Here is a 13622-nt window from a genome sequence, read left to right as displayed (position 1 = left end):
AGGCTGGCACTTTGCCTTCAGCACCCTGGGCAAAGGGTGGCAGCTCCAGGCTTGGCACCCAGCTGTGCCCCATTCCCTTTAGCCTCCGATCCCGCTCAGCTCTTCACTGCCATCTCTCCACATTGTCCCATTGCTCACTGTTTGATTCCTCCTTAGATGGGTGGAGATGAACGAGCTCAGACAGTGGCTTTCCCTGGAGGTCTGGAGAGGCCCCTGCTGGGGACAAGCCCCTCGTGCTTGCTGAAGGCCCTGGGCTGGGCACCCAGCTGCGATGGGATGGTGGTGCCAGCCCTGCAGAGCTCCCCATGCATTGGCCCAGGGGCAGAGCTCCTCCCAGTGGGTTATTGCAACCAGGAAGTGAGCAAAGGCTGGGGAAGTTGGGCATAGCCTTGTACTTTCTGCAGCTCTGCTGGGTGCTGTGAGGGACCTCTCTGTCAGTGGGGCTCCCTTCGAGAAAAACCCCTGGGGTCCGCTTATGCCCTGGGGGACGTCTCTCTCAGATGGGGATCCCCTAGGGCTGCGGCCGCCCCAGCCTCACTGGCCATGCCAGGGGCCTCCTGACTTCCCTCATCACTCTGCTCCTCCTCCAGCTGGGCTCAGGTAGGATCCTGTGGGGCTGCTGGGGGCTCTCCCCCGTGGGCCTGGCAGACTTGCTGCCATGGGGCAGGGGACTGGCTGTGGGACAGGGGGGACCTGAGCTCACAGCTCAGCCCCAGCTGGGTTTCACTTTCCCTTTGGTTCTTTCACGCAGTATGGGCGCTGCCTTGGCTGCCCTTTCTGGCTCTTCTTCACATGCCCGAATGCTGCAGAGAGGGCTCCCACTCCCAGCACACCTCCTTCTCCTACACGTCCTCCCTCTCCCTCTCCCATTTCCCCAGTGGTTTCCCATAGGACACGGGGGATGCAGGATGCACCAACTCACGCGCAGCTCGCCTTTGTCACTCACTGGAACCCAGCTACACAATGAGGAGACACAGATGCTCTCCTCCATCTGGTTCTCAATGCATGAGCCAAGCTGAGCCGTCTCTCACCATCCCCAAAACCCCTTATCCTTTATCCCACTGAGATCCCACCGAGATTCCACCATCCCCAAACCCCAAGCTCCTTCCTCCGAAAAGAGTCCAATCTCCCAAAATTCCATTGTCTTCCATTCCAGTTGAGATCCACCACCACAAACCCCATCCACCTTCATCCCAGTGGGGTCCCACCATCTCCAAAACCCCATCATCCTCCATTTCGCTGGGCTCCCAACATCCCCAAAACTCATCATCCTCCATCCCAGTACTGTCCAACTCATGTACAGCTCGCCCTTTGTCACTCACTGCCCCTAAATTTACAATGGCAAAAATCTCACCACTTCTCTGTGCCCTTCTCCATTGCCCAGCCCAGCTCAGAGTGGTGGGACCAGGCCATCCTCTCACTGCCACCGTGGGGCAGGATGTCGTGCTGCCCTGCCACTTGTCCCCTCAACGGGATGCTCGCACCTTGGACGTCAGGTGGATCCGGGATGATATCTCTGAGACAGTGCACCACTACCGCAATGGAGAGGACCTGTACGGGGAGCAGATGGGGGCATATGCTGGGAGGACAGAGTTGGCCAGAGATGGTCTCTCTGCTGGAAACCTGGACTTGAGAATCACGAGGCTGAGACCCTCTGATGATGGCCAGTACGTCTGCACTGTGGGAGATGCTGATGCTTATAATGAAGCCATTGTGGAGCTGGAGGTGTCAGGTTAGAGGCTGGGGTGATTCTTCCAGGGGAGAGTTTACGTGTCCTTTGAATGTTTCAGCTCTTTCACAGCATGGAGCATGCCCAATGATGTGGAGGTAATATTTGGGGAGAGAGCTCCATGGATATTTTTGTCAGTTTTCCCTGGTGTCTTTGAAGACAATAATCATAATATTGTGAGGGCACTGGGCACAGGCTGAGCAGCACCTTCAGCTGTGTCGGCAATGGGACCAAATACCACACAGGGAGAATCGCAGAGTCCTCTGAGCAGCGGGACATCTGCTTTACTTTTGCTTTGTGTGGTGGGGGAGACCTGAGAGGTTGTCTGGAAGTCTTGGGGCTTCTTGAACCAGCATGGCTTGGTGCCAAGACGCTGCCTGAAGGTCCTGGAAATCTGCACCTGGGTTTTCAGGGTGATTTGGGGCCACTGGCATTGTGCAGCCCTGCTCTCTGGGTCCAGTACCAGCCGGGGTGGTTTGGGGTGAGGGTGGGTGCGTGGAGCGCCTGGACCCTGAGCCCCTCGGGCCACGGCTGTGCTGGGCTGTGTCTGGCATGGGAGCAGATGGGGTCTTTGCCTTGCAACTGAATCCCTCCCCAAGTCAAGCCCCAGACATGGGCTCTTCCCCCAGCCACAGGTGCTGACCCCCACCTCTCCCTGGGGGGCTACGAGGCCGGAGGCGTCCGGGTGCTGTGTCGATCGGCCGGCTGGTACCCGCTGCCGCAGCTGCTGTGGAGGGATACTCGCAGGCAGCACCTGCCCTCGGTCTCCCAGACACATTCCCAGGACCAGGAGGGGCTCTTTGAAATCGAAGGTGCCATCATCATGACCGGGAGCGTGGAGGGGCCCTTATCCTGCGTGGTCAGGAGCAGCCGCATCCAGCAGGAGTGGGAATCGTCCCTGCACATCGCAGGTACAAATAGCGCAGCCAGTGTGAGGTGTTCCTGGCCCCTGCACTTGTCCTGAGCTGGGAGAAGTCTGGGTCTTGCTTTTCCACGCACGAGCGTGGAAACACAGCCTTTTTCCTGCTGTCTTTTCTCAGCTCCCTTCTTCCACAACGCCCAGCCCTGGATGGTGGCTCAGGCTCTGGTCCTCTTGCTTTTGGCCGTGTCCATTGGCCTCGGTGTTTATCTCTTTCAAAAGAAAGGTAAGCTGGCAGCACAGGGATGGAGTGGAGGGAGCTGTTCTGCAGGGACCCGCGTGGGTCTGGAGCGGGGCTGAGCCCTGGCCCAGGGAGGTGCGTAGGAGGAGGAAGGGAATGTTCTCCTGGGGATCCCAAAGGCCTTAGGATCCTCTTGGGCCTCTCCCTTGGGCTACGAAGGCAGGGGAGAAGGCAAGGGGCCTTGGGTGGGAGGCCAGGGAGCATGGCTGCAGCGTGGTTCTGGTGGGAAGGCCCAGACCCCCTGCAGATGTTCCCACCGAGCAACCAAGCTGCTCTGCTGACCTCCTGTTCCTCCGCCTTTGCTTTTCAGCGGCACAGAGCCGAGAGCTGGGTGAGTCCTTGCAGTCCCTGCCCCCAGCCCCTGGGGAAGTGGTGTCCCTGCGGGAGGGACTGGGGTGGGTGGGCTGTGGGGGCTTGTGTGCTGCTGGCTCGGGGGTGCTGGAGGAGCAGCTGGAGCCTTACGGGGGAGTGGGGAGTGCTGGGGCTGGGGCTGCCCTGGGCACGGGACACGGCCGGGATGGCTGAAAGGAACGGGGATCAAGGTGGGGACGGGGAGCGAGCTGCGGGGCTGCCCCACTCTGCACTGACGCTTCTGGGACAGGGACGTCCTCCACCTGTCCCCATTCACTTCCACTTGTGTTTTGGTGGCACGGTGCAGAGAGCTGCACAAGTGTCTGTCCTTACTGCTCCACGTGCACAAGCCTTGCTCAAAGCTGGGTCTTGCTCCCTGTTAGTCCGGTCCCTCCCAGTCTGAGAGAAAGATTGTCTGTGCCCATTCACCAGGGCAAAGAAATTTGGGGTCTAGTAATGGAATTAGCCATGGAATTTGAAACACTCCTCCCTGATCATGCATCACTTTTCCTTTCCTTTTCCAGTGAGAAAAGATGCAAAGATGGGTAAGACTCCCTTCATAAACCCAAACAGTTGGCATCTTTCCACGGCAGCAGCCATGGGCTGAGCAGCTTCCCCTCTCATCATGCCTTGTTTTCCTCTTCCTTTTCCAGCGGAACAAGTTACAGAGCTGGGTGAGTGTCCTTATTCTTGGGCTGTATGATGACCCCAAGGCAATGTGCAGGGGAGGGTGGGCAGCTGGGACAGAGCAGCCCAGGGCTGGGCCCTCACCCTGCCCACACCCACTGGGCACCGGCCATGGGCTGTGACCAGCTCTCCCCTCTCATTCCAGCATGGAGAAAGTTTCTGCTGCCTCAAAATAGAGGTAGGTGTGCACTGGGTTACCCTCTGTGGTGCTTCTCCTGCCCTTGCTGGGGCATGTTCAGGAGCCAAGAGGTGCCCCATCTCCTGCCCCGTGGGGCAGCTCCTGGCCCCGAGCTGGGGAAAGCCTGCCCAGGGCTGAGCTCTGCCCCTGATGGCCTGGCTCCTTCTGTCCCTGCAGTGAAGGTGACCCTGGATCCGCACACGGCTCATCCACGGCTTATCCTGTCTCAGGACAACAGCAGTGTGAGATGGGAAAGTGAACCGCAGCAGGTTCCTGAAACACAGGACAGATTTGACACTTGGTGCTGCGTGCTGGGCCGTGAAGAGTTCAGAGAGGGGAGGCACTGCTGGGTGGTGGAGGGGGAGGGGGAGTGGCTAAAGTTTTCTTGCTGGGCTGTGGGGGTGGCCAGGGCATCTGTGAAGAGGAAGGGGGAGAGCGACACGAGCCCTGAAGGAGGGATCTGGGCTGTGCTGTACTATAAGGGGAAGCTCTGGTCGCTCACATCTCCTCGCACCCCCTTGTCCCTGTCCGCTGTCCCCACGAGGATCTGGGTCTGTCTGGACTGTACCCAGCAGCAGGTGTCTTTTATCAACGCTGACAACGGGGTCGAGATCTTTAAGTTCATGGCAGCCTCCTTCAATGGAGAGAGCATCCGCCCCTGGTTCCTGTTGTGGTCACAGGGAATTCAGCTGTGCCTGAGGGACAGCACCCCCCAGACCCTGTCCCCAGCCCTGGGGGGCTCCTGCCCTTCTCCACCCACTCCTGCATCAGCTCTCCTTGGTGCTGCAGGAGCAGCACAGGAATGAGGGGCAGTGGGGCCAGAGGCTGCCCCGTGTTCCTCCCTGCTGCTGGAGGAGGGCTGGGATGCTGCAAGCAGGGGCCAGGCCCCTTGAAGCCCCTGGGCTCTGCCCTGTACGTGGCTCCTGTGCTGGGACACAAGCCCTTCTGGCACCCATGGGTCTCTCCTTGCCTCTGAGCTCCAGTGGACAGCACAGGGGCTGCAGCAGCTCTCCACGCTCCTCTCCCCTCTGCTTGCACAGCTTGCAGACCCCAGTGCAAGGGATGTGGTCACCATGTGCTGCCGGCCATTGCAGGCCACCTTTGCCTCCTAGTTTGGGGTTGATCTTTGCTCTGTGCCTGGTGATGAGCATGAGCAGCCTGTGGGGGCTCTTTGTTCCCTCCTCTGGAGCACATCAAGGCGCAGCAGCAGCAGGACTGCGGCAAATAAAGTTTTGTACAGGAAGATGGAGTCTGGCGGTGGCATTTCCTGGGTGCTTCTGTCCTCAGGCTTTGCTGCCTGGGAAGGCGTCTTGCAGCAGACCGTCTCCTCGGTGCCTGAGCCTCCCCTGTGGCAGCTCCATGCCATTCCCTCGGGCCCTGTTGCTGGCCCCAGAGAGCAGAGACCAGTACCTGCCCCTCTGCTCCCCTCATCAGGAAGCTGTGGGCTACCACGAGGCCTCCCCTGCGTCTCCTCTGCTCTGGGCTCAACAAGCCAAGAGCCTTCAGCCATTCCTCACACACCTTGCCCTGCAGAGCCTTTGCCATCCTCATAGCCCTCCCTTGGAGGCTCTCAAAACAGTTTCACGCCCTTCGTCTGCTGTGGTGCCCACAGCTGCACGCAGTGCTCGAGGCGAGGCCGCAGCAGGCCGAGCAGAGCGGGACGATCCCTTCCCTCGGCCGGCCAGCAGTGCCGTGCCTGAGGCACCCCAGGGCACACTTGGCCCTTTGGGCTGCCAGGGCCCGCTGCTGGCTCACACCCAACTTGCCGTCGGCCACAACCCCCAGCTCCCGTTCTGGGGGCTGCTCTCCAGCCTCTCGCCCCCCAGGCTGTACATACAGCCGGGGCTGCCCCTGCCCATGGACAGGGCCCGGCACTCAGCCAATTGTTCATCCATCGTTTTGTGCATTTGTCTGGCTCTGTGACGGACTTTTGGTCCAGATGGATACTGTCAGAAACCATGTCATAATCTTTACTGAAATCCAAAAACATCACCTCAGCTGGCCCCATCGGTCAAATGGGAGACTGACCTTATGAAAAAAAGGAAATCAGGTTTGTTGAACACGAGCTTCCCCTCAGGAACCCATGTGTCCTGTGACCAGTGGCCGCATTGCCCCTCAGGTGTTTTTCACTCACTCCCAGAGCAATCTCCGTAACATTACCAGGCACTGCCATGAGACTGACAGACCTGTAATTCCCAGGGTCCTCTTTGCTGCCCTTCTCTGGGGCAACGTTTGGCAGCTTCCAGTCACTGGGACCTCTCCAGATTCCTCAGTATATTTAAAATTAAATTATAGAGATTTCATGATGTAGTGAAGATGCACTGCTGTCTATGAAGGCGTCTTGCAGCAGACCATCTCCTTGGTGTTGGTCCTGGGAGTCAAGAGCCAGGAGGAACCTAAGCTTCAGCTGACCCCTGTTCCCCGGTTCCCTGGTTGTGCCCACAGGGGGCATCACGAGCTCTTGGAAGTCCTCCAAGCAGAGGCAGCAGGTGGCCTCAGTGTTGAAGCTGTCCGTCAGGTCCTTGCAAGCCACCTCCATGCCCCAGCACCCGACCTGCTGCACTCGTGTTTCACGTCCCAGCACCCAAATTCTTCATGAGATGGACATGCAGGAGCCACGGGACCACCCCAGCTTCCCCCAACCCTCAGCAATCAATAACAAACCTGCACTCTCAGAAAACCACTTCCAATTTATTGCACCTCATTTTAAAGCAAGCATGGAAAAAGACAGACACTCTTGAGCCAAACTCATTGGGGTGTATTTTAAACATTGCAGCATTAAAATCAAGAGCAGACATGGTGGGGAAACTGGGGAAGGAAACGTATGTTTGAAAAACACTGCATCCAACAGAAGCAGGTGATCCAAGCAGACCGAACCTCAGTGAGATGGAGCCTCCGTGGCTGCAGGACTCCATTGGGCTCTTTGAAGGTTTCAATCTATGAAGGTGGGAAGCTAAGAAGAATCTCTGAACCCGGCTACACAATGAGGAGACACAGATGCTCTCCTCCATCTGGTTCTCAAGGCATGAGCCAAGCTGAGCTGTCTCCAAACCCCACCATCCATCTCCATCCACGTCGGGTCTCACCATCCCCAAAACCCCTCATCCTTTCTCCCACTGAGATCCCACCGAGATCCCACCATCCCCAAACCCCATGCTCCTTCCTCCCAGAACATTCCCATCTCCTAAAATTCCATTGTCTTCCATTCCAGTTGAGATCCACCACCACAAACCCCTCCACCTCCATCCCAGTGGGGTCCCACCATCTCCAAAACCCCATCATCCTCCATTTCGCTGGGCTCCCACCATCCCCAAACCTCATCATCCTCCATCCCGCTGCTGTCCTACCACCCCCTAACCCAATCGTCCTCCATCCCACTGGGCTCCCACCATCCACAAAGCCATCCCGGGACTGGGGACTGACTGACCACCACTTCCCCTAAGCACTACAAGAAGCTGTGCCATGACCAACAGCTGCATGCCTGGTCCTCCTCAATGCACACAAATCATCTTCAGAGGATTGTTTGGGAGGAACAGTAAAAGTTATGCTCGGAGTTGAAGACACGAGCGGCAGCGGAACTCAAGTTCTAGGATGGATGGGACATGGAGGGGCTGCGATGTTGTGGGGATGGAGACCCAAAGACCCCCCATCTCCGCGGTGTGGTTCCTCTGGTGGACGATGAGGGTGGAGCTGGCCCGAAAACTTTTCTCGCAGTACGAGCAGTGGTAGGGCTTCCCACCCGTGTGGATGCGCTGGTGCCTGCAGAGGGTTGTGGTCTCCCAAAAGGCTTTCCCGCAGTCACAGCAGACATGGTGACTGGGCCCCACGTGGCTTTTCTGGCAGAGGAAGAAGACTGAGGGAACGGTGAAGCCCATCCTGCAGTCAGGGCACAGATAGGGTTCACTGATAGGGTGTAATTCCCAGGGCCTTCTTCGTTGACCTTCTTGGAAACTGGGGCAATGTTTGACAGCTTAAATTCCAAGACCAAAGACCCCCAAGACAGAATTTGGAGAGGTCTCGAGATAACATTATGCACCTCCGCATTGTCCCAATGCTCCCTGTTTGATTCCTCCTTAGATGGGTGGAGATGGACAAGCCTAGAGAGTGCATTTCCCTGGAGGTCTGGAGAGGCTCCTTCAGGATAAATGCCCCTCGTTCTTGCTGAAGGCAGTGGACTGGGCACCCAGCTGCAATGGGATGGTGGTTCCAGCCCTGCAGAGCTCAACGGACAATTGTCCCAGCTGCCCCAGGGGCACAGCTGCTCCCAGAGGCTTATTGCAGCCAGGAACTGGGCAAAGACCAGAGAAGTTGGGCGTAGCCTTGTGCTTTTTGCAGCTCTGCTGGGTGTGGTGAGGGACGTCTATCTTGGTGGGCCTCCCTTGGAGAAGAACCCCTGGGGGCCGCCTGCTGTGTCCCCCACCCTGTGATAAGCACAGGCTCTGCGCCCTGCCCAAGGCGCTGCTGGCTCTGGCTCTCTGTGCCCGGGCCCAAGGGGACTCCTTCCCCATCCGCCTGCGGTGCCTGCAGCCCCTCAGTCCCCTCTCTCTTCTGCCTCAGCTTCTGCCCCCAGCTCCTGCTCCCGCTGCAGCACAGATGGGGCTCCCCTGGGGCTGTGGCCGCCCCAGCCTCGCTGGCCATGCCAGGGGCCTCCTGACTTCCCTCGTCACTCTGCTCCTCCTCCAGATGGGCTCAGGTAGGATCCTGTGGGGCTGCTGGGGGCTCTCCACCTGGGCCTGGCAGACGTGCTGCCATGGGACAGGGGAGCGGACTTGGAGCAGGGGGTACCCGAGCCCACAGCTCAGCCCCAGATGGGTTTTGCTTTCTTTTTTGTTCTTTCATGCAATATGGGCACTGCCTTATCTGCCCTTTCTGGCTCTTCTTCACCTGCCTGAATGCTGCAGAGAGGGCTCCCACTCCCAGCACACCTCCTTCTCCTGCACGTCCTCCCTCTCCCTCTCCCATTTCCCCAGTGTTTTCCATGGGACATGGGGGACAGAGCACGCACGAACTCACACACAGCTCACCCTTTGTCACTCACTGCCCCTAAATTTACAATGACAAAATCTCACCGCCTCTCTGTGCCCTTCTCCATTGCCCAGCCCAGCTCAGAGTGGAGGGACCAGACCATCCTCTCACTGCCACCGTGGGGCAGGATGTCGTGCTGCCCTGCCACTTGTCCCCTCAACGGGATGCTCGCACCTTGGACGTCAGGTGGATCCGGGATGATATCTCTGAGACAGTGCACCACTACCGCAATGGAGAGGACCTGTACGGGGAGCAGATGGAGGCATATGCTGGGAGGACAGAGTTGGCCAGAGATGGTCTCTCTGCTGGAAACCTGGACTTGCGAATCACGGGGCTGAGACCCTCAGATGATGGCCAGTACGTCTGCACTGTGGGAGATGCTGATGCTTATGATGAAGCCATTGTGGAGCTGGAGGTGTCAGGTTAGTGGCTGGGGTGATGCTTCCAGGGGAGAGTTTACGTGTCCTTTGAATGTTTCAGCTCTTTCACAGCATGGAGCATGCCCATGGATGTGGAGGTAATATTTGGGGAGAGAGCTCCATGGATATTTTTGTCAGTTTTCACTGGCATCCTAGAAGACAATAATCATAATATTGTGAGGGCACTGGGCACAGGCTGCTGAGCAGCACCTTCAGCTGTGTCAGCAATGGGACTAAACTCCACACAGGGAGAATCACAGAGTCCTCTGAGCTGCCGGACATCTGCTTTACTTTTGCTTTGTGTGGTGGGGGAGACCTGAGATGCTGTCTGGAGGTCTCGGGGCTTCTTGAACCAGCATGACTCAATGCTGAGATGCTGCCTGGAGGTGCTGGAACTCGGCACCTGGGTTTTCTGGGCAATTTGGGGCCACTGGCATTGTGCAACTCTGTTCTCTGAGTCTGGCTCCTGCAAGGGTGGTTTTGGGGTGGGGGTGGGTACGTGAAGTGCCCGGTCCCTGAGCCCCTGGGGCCGTGGCTGGGCTGGACTGTGTCTGGCATGGGAGCAGATGGGGTCTTTGCCTTGGAACTGAATCCCTCCCCAAGTCAAGCCCCAGCCACGGGCTCTTCAACCAGCCACAGGCGCTGACCCCCACCTCTCCCTGGGGGGCTACGAGGCCGGAGGCGTCCGGGTGCTGTGTCGATCGGCCGGCTGGTACCCGCTGCCGCAGCTGCTGTGGAGGGATGCTCGCAGGCAGCATCTGCCCTCGGTCTCCCAGACACATTCCCAGGACCAGGAGGGGCTCTTTGAAATCGAAAGTGCCGTCATCGTGACCGGGAGCGTGGAGGGGCCCTTGTCCTGCGTGGTCAGGAGCAGCCGCCTCCAGCAGGAGCGGGAATCGTCCCTGCACATCGCAGGTACAAATAGCACAGCCAGGGGGAGGTGTTCCTGGCCCCTGCACTTGTCCTGAGCTGGGAGAAGTCTGGGTCTTGCTTTTCCACCCTGGGGCATGGAAACGCAGCCCTTTTCCTGCTGCCTTTTCTCAGCTCCCTTCTTCCACAACGCCCAGCCCTGGATGGTGGCTCTGGCTCTGGTCCTCGTGCTTTTGGCTGTGTCCATTGGCCTCAGTGTTTATCTCTTTCGAAAGAAAGGTAAGCTGGCAGCGCAGGGATGGAGCGGAGGGAGGTGTTCTGCAGGGACCCGCGTGGGTCTGGAGCGGGGCTGAGCCCTGGCCCAGGGAGGTGCGTAGGAGGAGGAAGGGAATGTTCTCCTGGGGATCCCAAAGGCCTTAGGATCCTCTTGGGCCTCTGCCTTGGGCTACGAAGGCAGGGGAGAAGGCAAGGGGCCTTGGGTGGGAGGCCAGGGAGCATGGCTGCAGCGTGGGGCTGGTGGGAAGGCCCAGAGCCCCTGCAGATGTTCCCACCGAGCAACCAAGCTGCTCTGCTGACCTCCTGTTCCTCCGCCTTTGCTTTTCAGTGGCACAGAGCCGAGAGCTGGGTGAGTCCTTGCAGTGCCTGCCCCCAGCCCCCTGGGGAAGTGGTGTCACTGCGGGAGGGAATGGTCTGGGTGGGCTGTGGGGGCTTGTGTGCTGGTAGCTTGGGGGTGCTGGAGGAGCAGCTGGAGCCTGACGGGGGAGTGGGGAGTGCTGGGGCTGGGGCTGCCCTGGGCACGGGACACGGCCGGGATGGCTGAAAGGAACGGGGATCAAGGTGGGGACGGGGAGTGAGCTGCGGGGCTGCCCCGCTCTGCACTGATGCTTTTGGGACAGGGACATCCTCCACCCGTCCCCATTCACTTCCACTTGTGTTTTGGTGGCACGGTGCAGAGAGCTGCACAAGTGTCTGTCCTTACTGCTCCACGTATGCAAGCCTTGCTCAAAGTTGCGTCTTGCTCCCTGTTAGTCCGGTCCCTCCCAGTCTGAGAGAAAGACTCTCTGTGCCCATTCACCAGGACAATGAAATTTGGGGTCTAGCCATGGAATTAGTCATGGAATTTGAAGCACTCCTCTCTGATCACGCATTGCTTTTACTTTCCTTTTCCAGTGAGAAAAGATGAAAAAATGGGTAAGAGTCCCTTCATAAACCCAGAGTTGGCATCTTTCCATGGCAGCAGCCATGGGCTGAGAAGCTCCCCCTCTCATCATGCCTTGCTTTTCACTTCCTCTTCCAGTGGAACAAGCTGCAGAGCTGGGTGAGTGTCCCCATTCTTGGGTTGTATGATGACGCCAAGGCAATGTGCAGGGGAGGGTGGGCAGCTGGGACAGAGCAGCCCAGGGCTGGACCCTGCCAACACCCACTGGGCACTAGCCATGGGCTGTGACCAGCTCTCCCCTCTCATTCCAGCATGGAGAAGTTTTCTGCTGTCTCATAATCGAGGTAGGTGTGCACTGTGTTGCCCTCTGCAGTACTTCTGCTGCCCTTCCTGGGGCATGTTCAGGAGCCAAGAGGTGCCCCATCTCCTGCCCCTTGGGGCAGCTCCTGGCCCCGAGCTGGGGAAAGCCTGCCCAGGGCTGAGCTCTGCCCCTGATGGCCTGGCTCCTTCTCTCCCTGCAGTGAAGGTGACCCTGGATGCAGACACAGCTCATCCCCAGCTTGTCCTGTCTCAGGACAACAGCAGAGTGAGATGGGAAACTGAATGGCAGCAGGTTCCTGACACACCAGAGAGATTTGACAATCGGTGGTGCGTGCTGGGCCATGAGAAGTTCAGAGAGGGGAGGCACTTCTGGGAGGTGGATGTGGAGGGGGAGAGGGGAAAGTATTCAATGTGGGCTGTGGGGGTGGCCAGGGCATCTGTGAAGAGGAAGGGGTATTTCAAAAGGTGCACTGAAGAAGGGATCTGGGCTGTGCAGTATGATGAAGGACAGCTCACGTCTCTCACATTTCCTCGCACCCACTTGTCCCTGTCCCCTGTCCCCACGAGGATCTGGGTCTGTCTCGACTGTACCCAGCCGCAGGTGTCTTTTCTCAACGCTGACAACGGGGTCGAGATCTTCACTTTCACAGCAGCCTCCTTCAATGGGGAGAGTATCCGCCCCTGGTTCTGGCTGAGGACACAGGGAATTCAGCTGTACCTGAGGGACAGCACCCCCCAGACCTTGTCCCCAGCCCTGGGGGGCTCCTGCCCTTCTCCACCCACTCCTGGATTACCTCTCCTTGGTCCTGCAGGAGCAGCAAAGGAATGAGGAGCAGTGGAGCCAGGAGCTGCCCCGTGTTCCTCCCTGCTGCTGGAGGAGGGCTGGGATGCTGCAAGCAGGGGCCAGGCCCCTTGCAGACCCTGGGCTCTGCCCTGCACGCAGCTCCTGTGCTGGGACACAAGCGCTGCTGGCACCCACAGGTCTCAGCCTGCCTCTGAGCCCCAGTGGGCAGCACAGGGGCAGCTCTCCACGCTCCTCTCCCCTCTGCTTGCACAGCTTGCAGACCCCAGTGCAAGGGATGTGGTCACCATGTGCTGCCGGCCATTGCAGGCCACCTTTGCCTCCTAGTTTGGGGTTGATCTTTGCTCTGTGCCTGGTGCTGAGCATGAGCAGCCTGTGGGACCTCTTTGTTCCCTCCTCTGGAGGACATCAAGACACAGCAGCAGCAGGACTGTGGCAAATAAAGTTTTGCATGCGAAGATGGAGTCTGGCAGTGGCATTTCCTGGGTGCTGTCCTGAGGCTTTGCTGCCTGGGAAGGTGTCTTGCAGCAGACCGTCTCCTTGGTGTTCGTCCTGGGAGTCAGAACCAGGGGGCACCTAAGCTCCAGCTGCCCCCAGTTCCCCGGTTCCCCGGCTGTGCCCACAGGGGGCATCACGAGCTCTTGGAAGTCCTCCAAGCAGAGGCAGCAGGTGGCCTCAGTGTTGAAGCTGTCCGTCAGGTCCTTGCAAGCCACCTCCATGCCCCAGCACACAACCTGCTGCAGTCATGTTTCACTTCCCAGCACCCAAATTCTTCATGAGATGGGCATGCAGGAACCACAGGACCACCCCAGATTCCCCCAGCTCTCAGCAATCAATAACAATCCTGCACTCCCAGAAAACCACTTCCACTTTATTGTACCTCGTTTTAAAGCAAGCATGGAAAAAGACAGACACTCTTGA

General features: G+C 58.5%; 2 protein-coding genes across 4 annotated transcripts in view; both read left to right on the top strand.

Annotated features, from left to right (window-relative positions):
- Nucleotides 1–357: 357 nt before the first annotated feature.
- On the top strand, nt 358–5348 carry LOC106049747 (butyrophilin subfamily 1 member A1-like). Its single transcript, XM_066986783.1, has 9 exons — nt 358–600; nt 1385–1732; nt 2359–2640; nt 2770–2874; nt 3200–3220; nt 3765–3785; nt 3894–3914; nt 4073–4105; nt 4283–5348. The coding sequence occupies exons 2-9, from the start codon at nt 1567–1569 to the stop codon at nt 4909–4911; spliced, it is 1278 nt and encodes a 425-aa protein (XP_066842884.1). The 5' UTR covers nt 358–600; nt 1385–1566; the 3' UTR covers nt 4912–5348.
- A 3099-nt stretch (nt 5349–8447) lies between these two features.
- LOC106029592 (butyrophilin subfamily 3 member A2-like) overlaps nt 8448–13622 on the top strand; it is a 17119-nt gene continuing 11944 nt past the window's right edge. The window contains exons 1-10 of one of the 3 annotated variants that reach the window (XM_066986724.1): nt 8448–8798; nt 9205–9552; nt 10183–10464; nt 10594–10698; nt 11024–11044; nt 11590–11610; nt 11717–11737; nt 11890–11922; nt 12100–12226; nt 12712–13159. In XM_066986724.1, coding sequence (XP_066842825.1) covers nt 8699–8798; nt 9205–9552; nt 10183–10464; nt 10594–10698; nt 11024–11044; nt 11590–11610; nt 11717–11737; nt 11890–11922; nt 12100–12226; nt 12712–12898 — 1245 coding nt within the window. In that variant the 5' untranslated portion in view covers nt 8448–8698 and the 3' untranslated portion in view covers nt 12899–13159. Of the gene's footprint in view, nt 8799–9204; nt 9553–10182; nt 10465–10593; nt 10699–11023; nt 11045–11589; nt 11611–11716; nt 11738–11889; nt 11923–12099; nt 13160–13622 lie in introns of those variants that run through there. The other 2 variants (XM_066986722.1, XM_066986723.1) reach the window with 2 other exon arrangements.

This window comes from Anser cygnoides, chromosome 35 (genome assembly GCF_040182565.1).
Source record: "Anser cygnoides isolate HZ-2024a breed goose chromosome 35, Taihu_goose_T2T_genome, whole genome shotgun sequence".
Classification (NCBI taxonomy): Eukaryota; Metazoa; Chordata; class Aves; order Anseriformes; family Anatidae; genus Anser; species Anser cygnoides.
The sequence above is the reverse complement of the archived record's forward strand: the minus strand, read 5'-3'. Positions and strand labels throughout refer to the sequence as shown.